Genomic DNA, 16,903 nt, shown 5'->3' with positions numbered 1-16,903 from the left:
AGATCTTACAGTGTTTTCTGTCTCACAGTTGTTTATTGTCATGTTACTGTTTTGTAGAGCCACGAAGTTGGAATGAAAACACTAGTGATGTTGGATGAGCAAGAGGGTAAGGTTGCCTTAAATGTTTGTTGTGAATTCTCAACTAATTGACCTTCAGAAGTAGATGTGTTTCTTTTAGATTAGGTAAATTGGTATCTGACACTCAATCACGGCATTGTTTGCTTGCTTATGTGCTCTCATAAGTTGCAGTTTAGAAGGCATTTAGAGCTTATGTGCTGCATAAATGTAATGAAAGTAGTAATCAGTAGGGCCCGGATAGTTATACATATTGCATATGTAAATGCATATATATAAACTTCTTGCATATCTTAGATTCAATAACCACTACTAAAATTTTATTTCATGTCTGTGCACTGAGGATATTGTCTTCTAAATAAAATAACTTCCTATTTCCTTTCATCGCTGCAGTTTATTCTCTTTTTTTCACAAAATAAAGAGATTATACTTCTTTCGTTGTTCTCACAGAAACACTCGAGCATGACTCTTTTTAAGAGATAAACGACAACTATGCAATTTACAGTCTGTAGATGTCTTGAACTTGATGTCATATACATGTACTGTTGCCCAGTGGCGGCTGGTGGTCTGACTTTATGGCTGTGCATTTGAGCCTCGTGCCCAGAAGAAGTGTTTTATCACTCCTCTCAAATACTCTCCTGTTTTTGCATACATAATGATGCCAAATGTATTGGCAACTCAAGTTATGAGCACCTTTTACTGAGAATCAGGTTATGGGAGGTTTTTTTTTCATCATGAAAAATATAAAAAGTATTAATAAAGTATCTTGGTGAATTTTCAGTCGATCACGAGAAGAGAGATGTCATTGGATATAGATAATTCAACATTCAATACCTTACAAAATCACTAAAAACACAGAAATACCGATCTACAGTATTCAATATTATTCTCGATTTGCAAAATATTTAGTAAAAGCTTTATCTCTTGCTCCGCTCGCCTTGTAATCAAGGGGTCATGGGTTCGATACCTGGTGGAGGCACATAGTGGTTAGGATCCCACTTTAAACTGTAGGTCCAGTCTCAATTAGCCTTACTGTGCATAAAGTGGACTTAAAACACCAAATCAATCAATCAATCAATCTCTCGCTCTGCTGATAGTGAACAAGAATAATAATTTTTGCATACATCTAACAATCAGGACCGGGTGACTACCTGGGGCACCTCCTTGATTAGAGCCAAATCCTAAGCGTGAGTTTATTTTTTAAGTCCGCTTTATACACACAAAAGCAAATAGAGATTACCTACAGTTTAAGGAGGGGTTACGAACCACTATGTGCCTCCACCAGGTGCTTGGCTATTGGTTAAACTAAGAGATTATTATTGTTTTGATGACTTTATGTAGGTATTAATCAAACAAACATCTACAATAAACATGTTCTTTAACAGTATTAAAGTATTTTTAAAATAAGGCTGCTATTTTTGTCATTAAAACCGTAAATATATAACATGGTTATGACTTATATTGGAGGAAGGTGGAAAGTAGGAGGATCAGGGTAGAAAGTAGGGGGTGCCAAAATTCCACCTTGCCCGGGTGAAAATTTTATCTTGAGCCACTCCTGTAAACAAGGTAGCCTATTCAACGACCACAAGCAGAAAATCAGTTGTAATCTATCTAGCAGTTGTTTATTTCTCATGACCGACTGACCAAACCAACAAAATCGAATGAAATGAAGAAAATGATAAATATTAAAGAAAATGATATTACTCACTCAGTCCACACTGCCCTGCTTTATACTTCAGAATTTTTCTTTCCCTTCCGCCTTATTTGTATTACGAGGGCAATTCGAAAAAAAAAAAGCCATTTGGTTATCAATGGCACACACTCGTAGATACAGAACTTTTATTACACACATTAGAAAAGTACAACATTACATTACGTTTCGACATGATCACCATTCAAATTGAGGCACTTGTCATAACGTTTTACAAGGTTTGAAATTCCTTCTGCAAAAAAATCTCCCACCTGAGAATAAAGCCACCCTCTAACAGCATTGTGAAGCGCATTGTCATAGTCGAAGTGGTGTGATGCAAGACACTGTTTAATATGCCTGAAGAGGTGGTAGTCGCTTGGTGCCAAATCTGGACTATAGGGAGGATGATCAAAAATATCCAAACGGAACTTCTCCAAAAGTTCTTGAGTGCATCCAGCCATGTGCGGGCAAGCATTATCGTGAACCAACACCACACCAGAAGTCAGCATGCCCCGAAGCTTGTTCTGGATGGCTCGTCTGAGTTGTCGTAATGTTTCACAGTAGACTTCTGAATTGATGGTCGAACCACGCTCCACGAACTTCACTAGCAGTATTCCTTTGGCATCCCAGAAGACTGTTGCCATAACCTTTCTGGCAGACAATGTGTGCCGAGCTTGTTTGGATTTCTTTGGTGAGTGCGTATAACCCCACTCCATTGATTGCTGTTAAGAAATTTTACTTCCTTAGCATAACGCGAGAGAAAGTCCAAAGCAGAACCCATTCGGTGTTTTGTGTGCTCCTCAGAAAGGAGTTTTGGAACCCAACAAGCACAGAACTCGTGGTATCCCAAGTCACCACCTCGTACAAAGCAGTTTGAGAAATGTGGGGAAAGCGAACCAAAAGTTCAGATATCGTGAACCGACTGACTTCATGGACCATTTTGTCAATTTCCTGCACAAGTTCATTGCTGACTACAGATGGGTGGCACTTCTTGCTGCATCGTGCACGTCAGTTCATCCATCTTTAAACATGCGACACCATTCACATACGACACCTAAACTCATCACATTTTGTCCGTAAACATTACACAGTTCGCGATGAATCACCTGCCAAAAGTTTTTTCACACACAAAAATCGTATTGCTGCAAGCACTTTACATTTGCCAGGATTTTCTATTGGAGCATTCAGTTTCAATTATTATAGCGGACGAGTCAACTGCATCACAACCTTCTCCTTCCACTGCTCACTGCCTACCGAACTACTGCACACAGTGCCACAGGACTGACACGTCGCTGTTCCTGGCTATTTCTTGCAGATGCACAAACTGAGGGTTTTTTTCTGAATTGCCCTCGTGTCACTGCAGCTTTGCTAACTTTCCTCCAAATATTCAACAACGTTAAATATTACATCTCTGCTTTCACTATGTACAGTTTTCCCTTTCATCATGCTCACTTTGCAATGAAACAGGAATGAGCTTTTGACGGTGTAACAATTTGCCACACAATGGAAACAGCTGACTGATCCACGTTTTCCTCTGCACATGAGGATAATTCGACTACAGCGCCACAAGGACAGTTAAGTTTGGCCAAGCTGCACTAAGCAAAGGCAATACATTGTTTAAAGCACGCATTTCGCTGTCAGTTGTCCCCCTGCCCCCTGCCATGTTCGGAACAGTGGGCGAAGATACCACAGAAATTTCCTTAAAAAAAAAAAAAAAAAAAAAAAAAAAAGATGTGTGTTTGCCACTACTCCGCTACAACGGGATTGCAACACTGCATTTGGAACACAACGCTAGCAGTATGAGTTTAGCCCATAATACTGTGAGCTAGAAGAGCAAATCCCTTCCCTTTTCTTGCATGCTGCGAACAGCGGCAAACGAGCACATGGCAACATGTGCGAAGTGAACGTCTGCGGCAGGCACTGGTGAAGTGAAGCCGATGGGGCATGGGAATGTTTGATGTTTTGAACGAGTCAGTGTCCAGTGAATCAGTGTAATAAAAATTAATTGCATTACAGATTTATTTGGGTGTGCACATGCGAATAGGCAGAAGCTGCTGGTGCTGTTGCCTTAAAATATTGTGCAATTGGATCTTGTGAAGTAGAGCTAGTTTTTTCCGAGTATAAAAATATTCTTGCTGTAAACAGGAGTTTCAAGGTTGAAAATTTGAGATATCATGTTGTAATAGAATGCAACTTGGATCTGTAAGGAGTGTAATTTTCCTATCATTTATAAAATAGCTGTGTAAATTGATCAAGAGTGTGTGGAACAATTCAGAACTGCAGCTTTTTAATTTATTACATAATAAATTGTATGAGCTGATAGAAGAATAGTGCATATTTTAGGTATTTTCAATGCATAACTATCCGGGCCCTAATAATTAGTAACCAATTTATTTGCTAAATAAAGTTTGACTAAGTTTGTTTTATGTCCTCATTGTACCTAGTTAGGCTAATCATTGAATATTGGGATTCAATCCAATGGGAATTGAACATTGTACCCCTTGATTACAGCATTAACCACTACACTAACTGCTAAATAATTTTTTATGCTTAAGATCTTTGTACTGAACATCCACGACAAAAAATATTTACAATGTCAATTTATGAGGCATGTAAAATGAAAAAAAAAATAGATAAAGTGCAGAGTGTGCACTGCAACTGAGCACTTAACAACAAACTGCCATTTGCCCCATTCACTATGAGCGTTGGTAGTCAAGCAACATCTGCGAAACTAAGCATGGACACAAGCTTTTTGTCCAATTAGTGATGAAGTGATAATGAAAGAACTTGATGAATAACATGCATGCATGAAATTTTGCTGTAAACATGGCAAAAAAATTTTGGAGACATTTTAGAGATAATGAAAACTTTTTTAACATCATAACAGGAAGTGAGACATGGGTTCATAGCTATATTGCTTTGGGTGGGGAAAGTCTCTCCTTGGGAAAGAAAAAAAGCACAGATGAGTCGGTCAGAGATCGAGATGATGTTGGTTTTGCTTTTGATTGGCATTTATATTGTCCATCATGAATTTGTACCATTTGGTCAGATGGTAAACAAATGGTTGTATCAGAAAGTTTTAGAACATTTGAGGGTTGCTGTGTACAGGAAGAGGTGTGAATTGTGGGAAAACCAGAATTGGATGTTCCACCACGACAAAACATCAGTTCATGCATTGCTTCACATCTGCAGTTATCTAGCAAAACATCAGACATCTGTCATGTTCCATCCACTCTGTACTCCAGACTTTTTCTGTTTCCCAAACTTAAAACCACTTTGAAAGGATTTTGTTTCCTAAGCTTTCCTGAGATTATTTTGAAAGGGACAATGCTTAAAATGTAAAAATAATGAATAAAGCCTTTATAGCAAAAGTTTGGTCCTTTTTTCTCAACATGCCTCATATTTACAAGCTCATGTGATTCATATGTATGCACATGCAAAGATTCATACATACGTACAGGCATGAAGATTTTTTTTAATCCTCATTGTCACAGTTAACATAAAAAGGTAACATAAAATCAACATGCACAATAGTGGGAAGGGGTAGGGGTATAAGTTATTGCCGGGGCAAGAATTAGAAATGAATAAGAAAAATTTAGAAAAAAAAATGCATATGCTGACCAAGGCAGTCGATATTTTGGTAAAAAAATAAACTTAGTGTGACTTTTTTGTTTTTACTGAAATATAGACTACGTTGGTCAGCAAAATCACACAGTTATAATGTAATTCTGAGGACAATATCTGCCTGTATTCAGTGCTCAAAGTGAGGGGGATACACGGGAATTCTCCCTTCGGCTATAACAATTTTCCTGTATTTAATTATTGCCTTGAACTGTTAAGTCCTTAATAATTCATATTTTTCATTTCTTGCCTTTAAAGTGCATGAATGCTGTAGAAGCAGCTTATATCTTCCATGCATTATCTTAATAATATAAATGTTGTTTGACTTCAAGTTTTTTTTTTTTACTGTGATGGTTGTATGTATCGTAGCGTAAGGTGGAATGTTCAAGAAAAGCTTCCTTTCCCAATATAATAGATCATTCATAGTAGTAGTAATAGAAGCAGTATGCAGTACTGGTAGTAGTAGTAGTAGCATAAATTGTGTGATGATAAGTGATAGTCATATTGCCTTAGCTGGATTGTGAAATATCTTTTATCTCTTTCCCTGGACCTGTATCGTCATGTAAATTTAACACATATATATACTTCACGTGTTGGATATTCTTGTCAACAACACTTTGGTCACCTTTTAAAAATCAACTTTTTATATTTGTTTTTCTTGTCCATTCTTTCAGAAAAGAAAAGTGACATGAGCATTCTTTTGTATTTGAAATACAGTATTTCATTGTTTCACCAGTACATTTTAAAATGATAACAACATGAAGTAAACATGAATATCATGTCTTTGGTGCACTTGTAGTACTTACTTCATATTTGTTATGTATCATTAGCTCCATGGCAGCAGTTAGTGTAACACTGTAACACCACAAAGCTAGTGCTCTATGATTAAAGGCTTAAGGAATTTTTGGATCTTCTTTGTATTTGCTATCATCTGTTTTATGAGTCTATTATCACAGTACCTGTGGAGGTAGATAGTGAAATTGGCTTAATATAAATAAAATCCAAAACACAGATTTTCTCCCTTTTTAACGCTTTTTAATATAATCTCTTTTGGTATTACAATATTTTAATATTCATTATTTTCATCAGAGCAGTAATATGATTTGGCAAAATTTAAGAAAGAATATTAAAAATTGGCTAAATCCAGTTGGCAGGATGTCTGCTATATGTATAAAAGCAGGGAGAGTTAGTTGTAAAGGAATTTGCAATCTGAAGTGCCTAAATTACTGTCTGCAAGTTAATTTGAATATATATAAATAAGACTGAATCAATACCTGATACCGTAACCTTAGCAACATTGCACTTCAGCACCAGCTTTGAGTCCGTCATTCAACTAGATGAAAAACGCTGCTGTGAAATGTTTCCAATTTCCCACATTCCATGAACTTAGCAAGGAATTGGTTTATACTTTCTAGGCAGAGAGATCGGGTGAAGTGTGGCGGGCAGCGCTAGCGGGGATGCCGACATTTTTGACCAGTAACGTCCCGTTTACTTTTTATGGACTTATCTTTAGCATGCAGATATTTATATTAATATTGCAAAATGAGCATTAACGTGTGTTATAAGAGTTGTTCAAAGTGATGTCCACCTACATTCACACATTCCTGGTATCGTTTGATGAAGTTTTGCTTAGGGGTTCTAAAATTTAATGATCCAGTTTCTCATAATGTAAGAACAAGCCATCTAACCATCTCTCTACCTGGAGGTGAAACTGCAGGGAATTTCTGTGCAAATTGCCTACACACGTCTCGACACGAGTGTGTTTTCACGTAAGTGTCATACATAAAAATTCTTTGTTCTAATGTGAACTTTGCGGCTGGCATTTCAATCGCCTCACTTACACACAACACACACTGCAGTTCTACAAAGAAGTAGCATGGCAAGTAACAAGAAAACACACTCTTTCACACAGTACGAAATTAACATGCTCTTGGTTCAAGGTCTGTTCCGCAATCAATTTGCAGCTCTGTCCAGGGCACCTGTAGTCATGAAGGAAAGAACAACTCAAGCTCGGAGCTTTCAGTTTGCAAACAATGCTCACGGAAACCATTGACTTTTAACGGTTTAGTCTGGAATGTAATCTTGATATATTGTTGCATATCGAAACCTCCAAACGATTCCGAGTGAAGCAAAATGCTTTTGAGGCTAAACTTAAGCGGGACGTTAGGTCGAAAATGTCAGCCTCGCAAGGAAGGGGACGCACAGTATAATACAAACACTCAAACAGAAGTAGTAAATTGGATGAAAAATCGTGAGGAATTTTTACGATTTTGCGTTCTCGGCCTGAAATCAGATAGATTTGAAACACTGAATAGGTTTTTTCTCCACCTAAAGGAAATCTCCATCAAGTTCGAGCAGAAAGAGGCAACTTTCTGAGGAGTTTATGCAACATTTTATTTACAATACCCTGCATAATATTGAACACTTCTCAAAAAATCATCTTCTTAACTACTTGTGTAGAAAATGTGCTTGGAACACAGGAAGGTGGATGTTTTCATAAACGTCAATGTGTTGTAGGGGTAGGTTGTTAGAAAGTTTATGTAGAGCAGTTGGTTACACGCTGGTATCCCTTTTTTTTCATCAAACATGAAAGATCGCAGGTTCAAATCCCACCCTCTCCTTTTTTTGTGTGTGTGTTTTCTGAACACAGACCATTGATATTAGAACACTGTTGATGAATTTTTCTTTTTTGCACAATTTACTCAGAGGATAGTGGTTATTCAGTTGATTGCCGGTATTTAAGGTTAAAACTTTTTTCTCGTAGCTAGGGAGGGATTTAAAAAATTTGGGTCCCTAGGTTATATTTTATTTTAGGATCTGCTGACATTATTATATTTATTATTATTATTATTATTAATAACAGTTTTGTTATCATGGTACCGCTACTTCACTTCCACTAATTGCATGCTCTGTATTAATAACACTTGTAAGCTTTACAATATAGACACATCCGATCTAAAATTTTTAATGAGACATAAAACATTTCCTACTTAGATTTAAAAAGAAAACACTCATCTAAAACTATTTCCTTCTGGCTTTCATGGCAGCAAACTGACGAATGAAAGATTCAAAGTCAATTTCTTGAAGGACAAGGATGTTAATTTCAACCATCAACATCTCTCCATGTGACTTTCAATTGTGACTTTCATTCAAAATGTTTATATTCATTTCTTCGAGGAACAATTGTTTACATTCGAGCACTGTTACGTGAAAATAGGGATATAATGTAAGAAGTTATTTTAACACTAGAAACTCCTTTCTTCTACTTTCATTCCTGCAAGTAAAAGGACTTGAAATGTTGTTTTATTTTACTACTATCACAATATTAAGAAATTTTAATAGTTGATGGTCTTTGTAACTTCTGCCCCTTCAGCATCTCAGTTTTGTGCAGTCCCCCTGGACTTGCAGCCTCTAGGATAATCTAGTGGCAAATTCCCCTTGTTTGTAGCTATTCTTCATAAGTTGTTTAACACATACATTATGAGCCTCCCCGATGGCACAGTGGTAGCGTCGTTGCCTTGTATCAAGGGGTCCAGAGTTCGAACCTGGTGGAGGCACATGATGGTTTGGATCCCACTTTAAACTGTAGGTCCAGCCCCGATTAGCCTTACTGTGCATAAAGTGGACTTGAGACACCAAATCAAACAAACAAATGCATACATTGTGACTACTAATTCACACATCACACATACAGGATGCTGTATGTAGTAATGTGGTTTAAGATATGTATTGTTTATTCTCTTCACTGCACACTAATATATTGATTATTTCTATATACTAACACATACACACACAATTACATGGGAGAGATTAATGAATTCAAATGGCTAAGGCTGTTTATGTTGTGTCCGTTCCTTTGCAATTACTGTTGTTAATACACTCATCTCCATCTTTCTATGCTTATAAAACTAAGCAATTCGTAACCAGCCAATTAATGTAAGTAAATTGCTATTTCTATTGAGGTGGATGCGATAAAAAAAACTAATAATAACTATGTACATAGTGAGTGATATCTAGAAAATGAAAGACTGAGAATGATTGTTAATTCACTACTGCTTTGAATCCAAATACTTGTCTTATTTCAAATGAATTAGATGTAACAAATTTTCCACTAAATTTGCAATATTCAAAACAACCACCCTCAATCTCTACGTAACTCGATCCTCACATTGCACGTGGCACATGATTACCTCTGACCATTGAAATAGCTTCCGAAAATGCTTTACTCTTTCCTTTCACCTCGTAAAATACAGACTAACTTTAATTTCCAAGCACGGTGGATAAACTTTACACCCAATGTTATACTCTTGAAAAGAATTCTCTCTTGATGGAGAATCGAAACTATGACCAAACTCGTCAGGAGCATGCATGAGACCACTTCTCCAAGTATCTCACCTTAAAATTAGCTACCAGTTTGAAGAAGTTGGTGCACACATGATGTCATGTTCATAATTTCTTCTTGGCAATTTTTTAAGTGGAAACGTATTCAGCAAAAATCGATTTGTGATTTGATTTGCTTTATTTTACTTCGCTTTTTGTGCCACTTTTGGCTAATTTGCAAAGATGGGGATGAGCAAAAATCGAGAAATGCTGAAAGGGAAGAATAATGAACATTTTAATTAGTGTTTTGTCACATTTTTTAAATGTGCAAATGCTGCATTTTGAACAAGCAATGGTTTAGTTACAAAGTTTCTTCTTGCTTTTTGGAAGTAGGATACCAAAAGCGAAAAGGGGGCAGTTGAACCAGAAGCTTCAACCTTTCCAAAGACTAGAAAGAGAGAGATAGAGGAAAGGGATATTCCATTTCTGAAATATAAAAAAGTGATTTAAAACAATGGGAAATGTTCTAAGAGAATAGTAACAAACTTCGAACTATAGAAAACCTATTTTCGTGGTGGAAAACTGCATTGGTCTTCAAGTCATATGCGAAATATGAACATAATTTTTCTGTATTATAAAATGGTGATATGAGAGGATACTATCCCTCAGCAAGGAAAATTTATGTTAGCCGCTGCCTTGCCTCCAACTTATGCAATGACCATAATGTTTAATCCCACAAGATTCCCCTCCCCATCTATCCTAAACTCCCCAGCAAACAAACACCCCCCGCTTAAGACTTTCCACTTCACACAACACTACACCATACAGAAATGTCTGTGTTCATGCCTCAAAAGGAGTGCTTAAAATAATGTGAATGGTGTAGGGGGACCATGTTTGCTTGCAGAAGGAGAGGTCGTGGTTCAAACCTCCTCCTTTGTAAAAACTTTTTCTGAAAGTAAGCCTTGGACAAGAATGCTGATCTAAATTTCTGGGAAATTCTGTTGATATTAATGCAATTTACGTCCAGCATTTCGGTATGACATTTGAATCATAGTAAACAAGGTACGACGTGGAATGTGCAGAAACGTGTGATGTAAATTCCTAGGTAGTAGTTTCAAACGTTGAATATAGCAGAAAATTTGTGGTTGCATCATAGAAAATCCAATGTATATTTTAGGTCCGCAGTGAAGTGCATGAACAACGAAAAAACATTATTTTTGTTTATATATACAGTAGAGCGTCGATTATCCGAACGTCGGTCAACCGAACGACCGCTTAACCGAACTGTGTACTCGCTCACTTTCAGATATCTGTAATGAAAAAAGTACGTGACTTAGCTGCTCGTAAGCGTGTAGGCTTGCTTAGACAGACCAAAATAAAGGATTTTTTTAAACGTTAATTTTGTGTACTGTGTGTATTGTTCATGCAAAATGCGTATGTAATATGTACATATTTTTGTTTAATAAACTGTACCACATACTATATATTCCTACTAAAGTTGCCTTTGTACGTTACTTTGTAATACTTAAAGAGATGCCTGTTTTTATGAATAAATTTACTGTACAGTACTTCTTTTTGGCAAATAAACATGTACAGTTCGATTATCCGAACAAACCAGTTTTCCGAACACCCATGTCCCCCAATTACTTCGGATAATCGACGCTCTACTGTACTTGTATTTTTTTTAAGTCCACATTATTCACAGTTAGGTAAATCGGGACTGAACCTACAGCTTAAACTGGAATGTGCCTCCACCGGGTATTGAACATGGTACACCTTATAAAATAAATAATAACCCATGGTGCGACAGCCCTGGAAGGTCCTGGGCTATATCCAGACTGCCAGTCTCCCTCCCACAATTGTACCTAGAGGTGTGGAGATCTTCAACCGGTAATGAGGTGACGTGGAGTCAGCACGTTGAACCCTCAGTCATTGTAGAAGATTTCCCAGATCGGATTATGCTACTCACTTGTAGCTCCCAAATTTCCTCACGATGGTGGGTTGCCACCGGTCCTATACACAGGTTGAGAACCCAGAGACTGAACCCATGCCGTCCCCACAGTCGGAGCCCAAAGCACCGTAATAACATAAATATCTGCTGTTAAACATCATGTTTGAGAAGAGATATTTATGACATATAAATTCTTAATGTGTGTTAACATACTACTGCGCACGAGAGAAATCAAGCAAGCTGAGCAAAAGTATTCCTCAAGGAATGCATAAATACTGTGATTTAATATAATATATTATATTCCATTATTACAACACTTCATACTCGATAAATAACAAGAAAAAGAATCAGGAGAGGGTGAGATTTAAACCTGTGATGTTGCTTTTTGACGAAAAAGTATAACTGAGCGATCGTCTAACCAACTGCTCCATGAGATTACATGCTGATCTCAGTGGAAACAACCCTGAGCCGGGGTTCTGAGCCATTTTTCACCACAGTTTAAGGAAGAGACGAACTTTGCAGAATCATCCGATATTGTGCAAGATATCTTTACTGAAATGTTGCCTAAAATCGAGAGAAATTAGACACTTTGCATTCAAATATGAAGGCAATTTTCAGTGTTTCAAACTGCACAGATATTTCCCTAATTTCAATTTCAGAGTGAAGTATCATCAATATTTTTCAACTTTCTTATTTCTACTTACGATTTTTTGTTAATTCTGTATTGTATTACTGGTTTAGTGCGTTTTCATTCTGTATTGTACAAGGGTTGATCAAATGAAAAGGTACAAAACTACACTGTCGGTGTAAATGAATACTTTATTCAAAGTATCCTCCATAGGCCTGAGCACATTGATCCCATTGATGAACGAGCTGAATGATTCATTTTTCAGAATTCCTTTGGCCGTGACGCGACCCAGTCCTTCTCAGCGTCCTTGAGTTCATCGTCCGAGGTGAAGTGCTTTCCTTTGAGATGCTTTTTCAGGGGACCAAACACATGGAAGTCACAGGGGGATAAGTCCAGACTGTAGGGCGGATGGTCTAGCTGCTCCCACTTGAACCTGGCCAGTTCCGCGTGTGTGACCCTGGAGACGTGTGGACGTGCGTTATCATGGAGCAGAACCACACCCTCCGTGAGCAGCCCCGGTCGTTCGTCTTCCCCCTAAACGTTCACCATCCGGCGATGAATATCGGCTGGTTTAACACCTTCCGCTGTCAGAAAACGGATAACGCCTCGCTGCTCCTCAACAGTCGAATTTGCCAATGTTAACGCCATCCTGTCCGAACATGCACTACCGCGTCACTTGGACGGCACTCTGTATCGGAGCCTCTGCTCTCTCCTGCGCATGCACGTTCCCCTGCATGCTCCGATGCCGCGTGGCGACTCCAATCGCACCCCTACATATCACGCTACGTTCTCCCATCGCGGCATTGGTATTATATAAACGATTCCGTTGTTACGACGTTTCATACCTTTTCATTTGATCAACCCTTGTATTACTGGTTTAGTGCTTATAACTTCATGGATGTGAAAGAATGAAAGAAATACCCAGTGTTTTCATTTAGAAATAAGCAGTGATCGGAACGCTACATTTTAAAAGTAGCTTCGCTACAGCTACAGCTACTCTTCCAAAATGTAGCTTCGCTACAGCTACAGCTGCATTTACCTAAAAGTAGCTCGCTACGCTACTGCTGTTCGCTACTCGCTACTTCGCTACTTTTGCGCTACTTCTGCATAAAAAAAATGAAAACAACGATATGGGTATTAAAAAAAATCCCCTACTACTGGTAAATAGATTCTGTTATTTGATATATGAATATTGCAATTAGGGTGTTACCCAAATTAATTATTACAATTATACACAAATAAAATTTGGTGGGATTACGTATTTATGCTCACATCAACATATTTTTCTTGACAATAAATATTTCATTTTTTATAGACTGATATCAAGTCAGCATTTTAAATGAAAAGTACCTGGAGCCCTTTGACTACAAAAGGGCCCCAGGTTCGATACCCAGCAGAGGCACATAGTGGTTAGGATCCAGTCTCGATCAGATTATCTATGCTTAAAATGGACTCAAAACAAAAACTAGGAAAGACGCCAAGTTGGGAGGATGAGATCCTCCTGCTCCTCCATTCCCCACACTGCTCATCATTCATCATTCTTCCTCGTTCTCACAACTAGCCGAAAGTGGCAGAAAGCAACTATAGATAAGAGAATAATTAAATAAACCATTCATCCTCATTGTCATGATTGAGAGAAGTGGAAGAATAGATGAGGAGGTAAACAGAAGAGGACAAATGAATGGTGGTGGACTATATCAAAGCGTTCGAAGAATAATATGGAATAGGGATGTACCTATGAAATGCAAGAAGGTAATATATAACATATACTATGTGCCAATAATTACGTATGAAGCAGACTTGGACAATGACATAGAGAGACAAAGAAAAGATGCAGGCAGTGGAGATTAAATTTCTAAGGAGTCTTTTGAGGAAGACTAGAAGGGATAGAATAAGAAATGAGAAGATCTGCCAGACAGTGGGTGTAGTGAAGCTTCAGGACAGGATAGATCAGGCACAGATGAGATGGTTCGGACACATGAAGAGGATGAATGCAGAAAGACTACCAGTAAGAGCTTACAATGCACAAGGAGTGGGAATAAGGCCAAGGGGGAGACCAAGATGTCTGTGGAAAGAGCAGATAGTGGAGAGTGTTAGGAGACAAGATTGGAACACCTTGGAAAGAGAGGAGTTGTGAAAGACCGGGAGAAAATGGAGAGGCTTGACTTCTATGCCGACCCAGCCAGAGGCAGGAAACAGCGAAGGATGATGATGTCATGATTAGCAAAAGTTACAGAAAAGTGACGCAAAAGTAGGAGAAATACATAAATTTGAAAACCATGTATATTAACTAACGAAAATTGTCGTTTCTGCAGGAAAGTCAATAACTCGTACATACTTTTTGCAATATGATAAAATTATTGAGGAAACTGTCGTATAAACCGGAGTGTTCTAAACGTATTGTAATTTTAAAATTTGTGAACAAATACTATCGCGAAAATAATTGTAATTCCAGTAACTCTTATCATTCTTGTAACAATAATTTCTTGCTGGTGAGATCCTATATACTGATGATGATCAATGCTGTTAACGTACTGAGCCATTTATTGGTGACACTATTCCCTTGTCAGTGCAGTGGATATTCCATTGCTCGTTTTTGCACTGCAAGTTGTGTCTTACACAGCAATTAATGACATTTTGGTGTCTCTTACACCATGAATATCCACAGGATTTGTTCCGGGGGTGATGCAAACGAGGCACTTTCTTCCAGTGGTGCAGCAAAGGAGGCAAAATAGCGAGGCAGCTAAAAAAAACGTAGCTGTTAGCAGGAATATATTCATATATGTCAGTTAGTTATCTGGATATCTGAATTCTTCAGATACTAATTAAATAAATTACGCAGATATCTATAATCTACAATCTAGATAATCTGTATCTCCATGTAATAGACTGTCTTTATGAACCTTCTGCAAAATTAAGGGTTATGGTCGATTTTTTCTGATGCTGTTGCCACATTCAAAATTCACCTCAAAATGGTTAGAAAAATGTAGCTGTAGCGAAATTTTTGCTACAACTACAGGAATTTTGTAGCTTCGCTACCGCTACAACTACAATTTTCAAAATGTAGCGTCGCTACAGCTACAGCTACAAATTTTGTAGCTAGCTACAGTAGCGACGCTACAAGTAGCTCGCTACTTCTGACCACTGGAAATAAGAACTGTTGCAAAGTTGGCTACTATATGTTGGCTGAGAAGTGCTTATGTTGCCAAATTTACGAATTCAGGACTTTGAAATTTTTCAGGGTGTGCAAATAAGGTGTTGTGAAGTGTACATATCTGTTTAAAGTTGCAGCACACATGAAACTTCTCATGTTCTTTCTCAACATTTATGTTGGGAAGGAATCAAAGAAAGGTTTTGTAAGCAGCAAAAGTGTTGCCACAGTATAAGAGAATGAAAGTGGGGATACGACTTTACCAATGTGCCGGATCATTAGGGGCAGGTATGTCAAGGACAGAGTTCATTCTCTGAGACCAGCAAAAGTCAAACTTAAAAACTGAAATGTGATACATTGCCATTTCCGATATGTAGCTATATCACATCGCCATTATTTGGATATGTGATGCTTCATTGTTGCCATTTTCTGCATAAAAAAAAGGTAAAGTGCTCCCTTGTGCTTTTTACCACACCATGGGTATAGGGGGTGTGGGGTTAATGCCACATTTTCTGCATTAGATTTCATAAATAATTCATAGTTACACCGAATGGTACTACTTTCAAAGTGAGTTCAATGAAACCTACTAAGAAATTATACATCACAAAGTAAAGGCAGTTAATGTATCAAATCCTAGTTTTCTTAATCATATCATCCAATGGTTTTCTTGTGACAAATTATTGTGTATGTTGTATACTTTATATTTGGATTACGCTATGTGTTAATTACAAGAATGTATGAATTTCAATGTTTATGTGGTAATAGCATCATATATGGTAATGTGCAGCAAATCGAAGACATCTTAAGGACTGAAACATTGCCAGCTTGGGATTTTGAAGCAATTCATTTAAGTTATTTAGTGATTGTGTATTCATATATCACCTCAAATTCAACAGGGTCACGAAAACTTAATCTTTTTTGATTGTCGATCAGTGTTTTTTTTTCTGTACTTGGCAATAGACTCTTTCTCTCTATCATCTTTCCTGTTTTAAGTCAGTTGCATGATATCTCATCTTTCTATTAACAAATCTGATCATAAAATGATATTTTTAAAATGCATGGCTTTGTTGTGTGGGTGTGAATGGCAGGGAAGTAGGGACAATAGATTTTTTAAAGTAATATAATTAACCAAGAGAGGTAGTAAACAATGTAAAATAACAAATAATAATGTAATAATGTATAATTTAGATGGGGTGAAATCATTAGATGGTATTCTGAAAACAATCCTTTTCTTTTTATACACACAAGCATATTGTGTAATTGGTAATATGTAGTAGTTAACGTATTATTCTCGAGTTGTGGTCTCAGGCTTATGAATATAAGCTTCAAAGCTTCCATTCTTGGACATACCTGAAACCAGCATCTCTCTAGTTCCAAGTTGATACAAATAGTTGAATATATTAACAAAACACTAATACGTTTTACACTGTAACATTATTATGTCAATCTAAAGAGCAGTGTTTAAAA

The 16,903-nt window shown here is 37.4% G+C and overlaps 1 protein-coding gene across 3 annotated transcripts in view; it reads left to right on the top strand.

The window, feature by feature from the left end:
* Positions 1-16,903, top strand: part of LOC145985040 (synaptosomal-associated protein 25-like) — a 187,170-nt gene that overhangs the window by 142,833 nt on the left and 27,434 nt on the right. Inside the window, exon 4 of one of the 3 annotated variants that reach the window (XM_083118554.1) lies at positions 58-106. The exons of the other annotated variants lie outside the window; for them this stretch is intronic. Within the exon in view, the coding sequence (XP_082974680.1) occupies positions 58-106 (49 nt within the window). The remainder of the gene's footprint in view (positions 1-57; positions 107-16,903) is intronic. 3 annotated transcript variants of the gene reach the window in all.

This window comes from Lepisma saccharinum, chromosome 3 (assembly GCF_977018435.1).
Source record: "Lepisma saccharinum chromosome 3, izLepSacc3.1, whole genome shotgun sequence".
In the NCBI taxonomy this organism is placed as follows: Eukaryota; Metazoa; Arthropoda; class Insecta; order Zygentoma; family Lepismatidae; genus Lepisma; species Lepisma saccharinum.
This window is presented reverse-complemented; position numbering and strand designations above follow the sequence as displayed.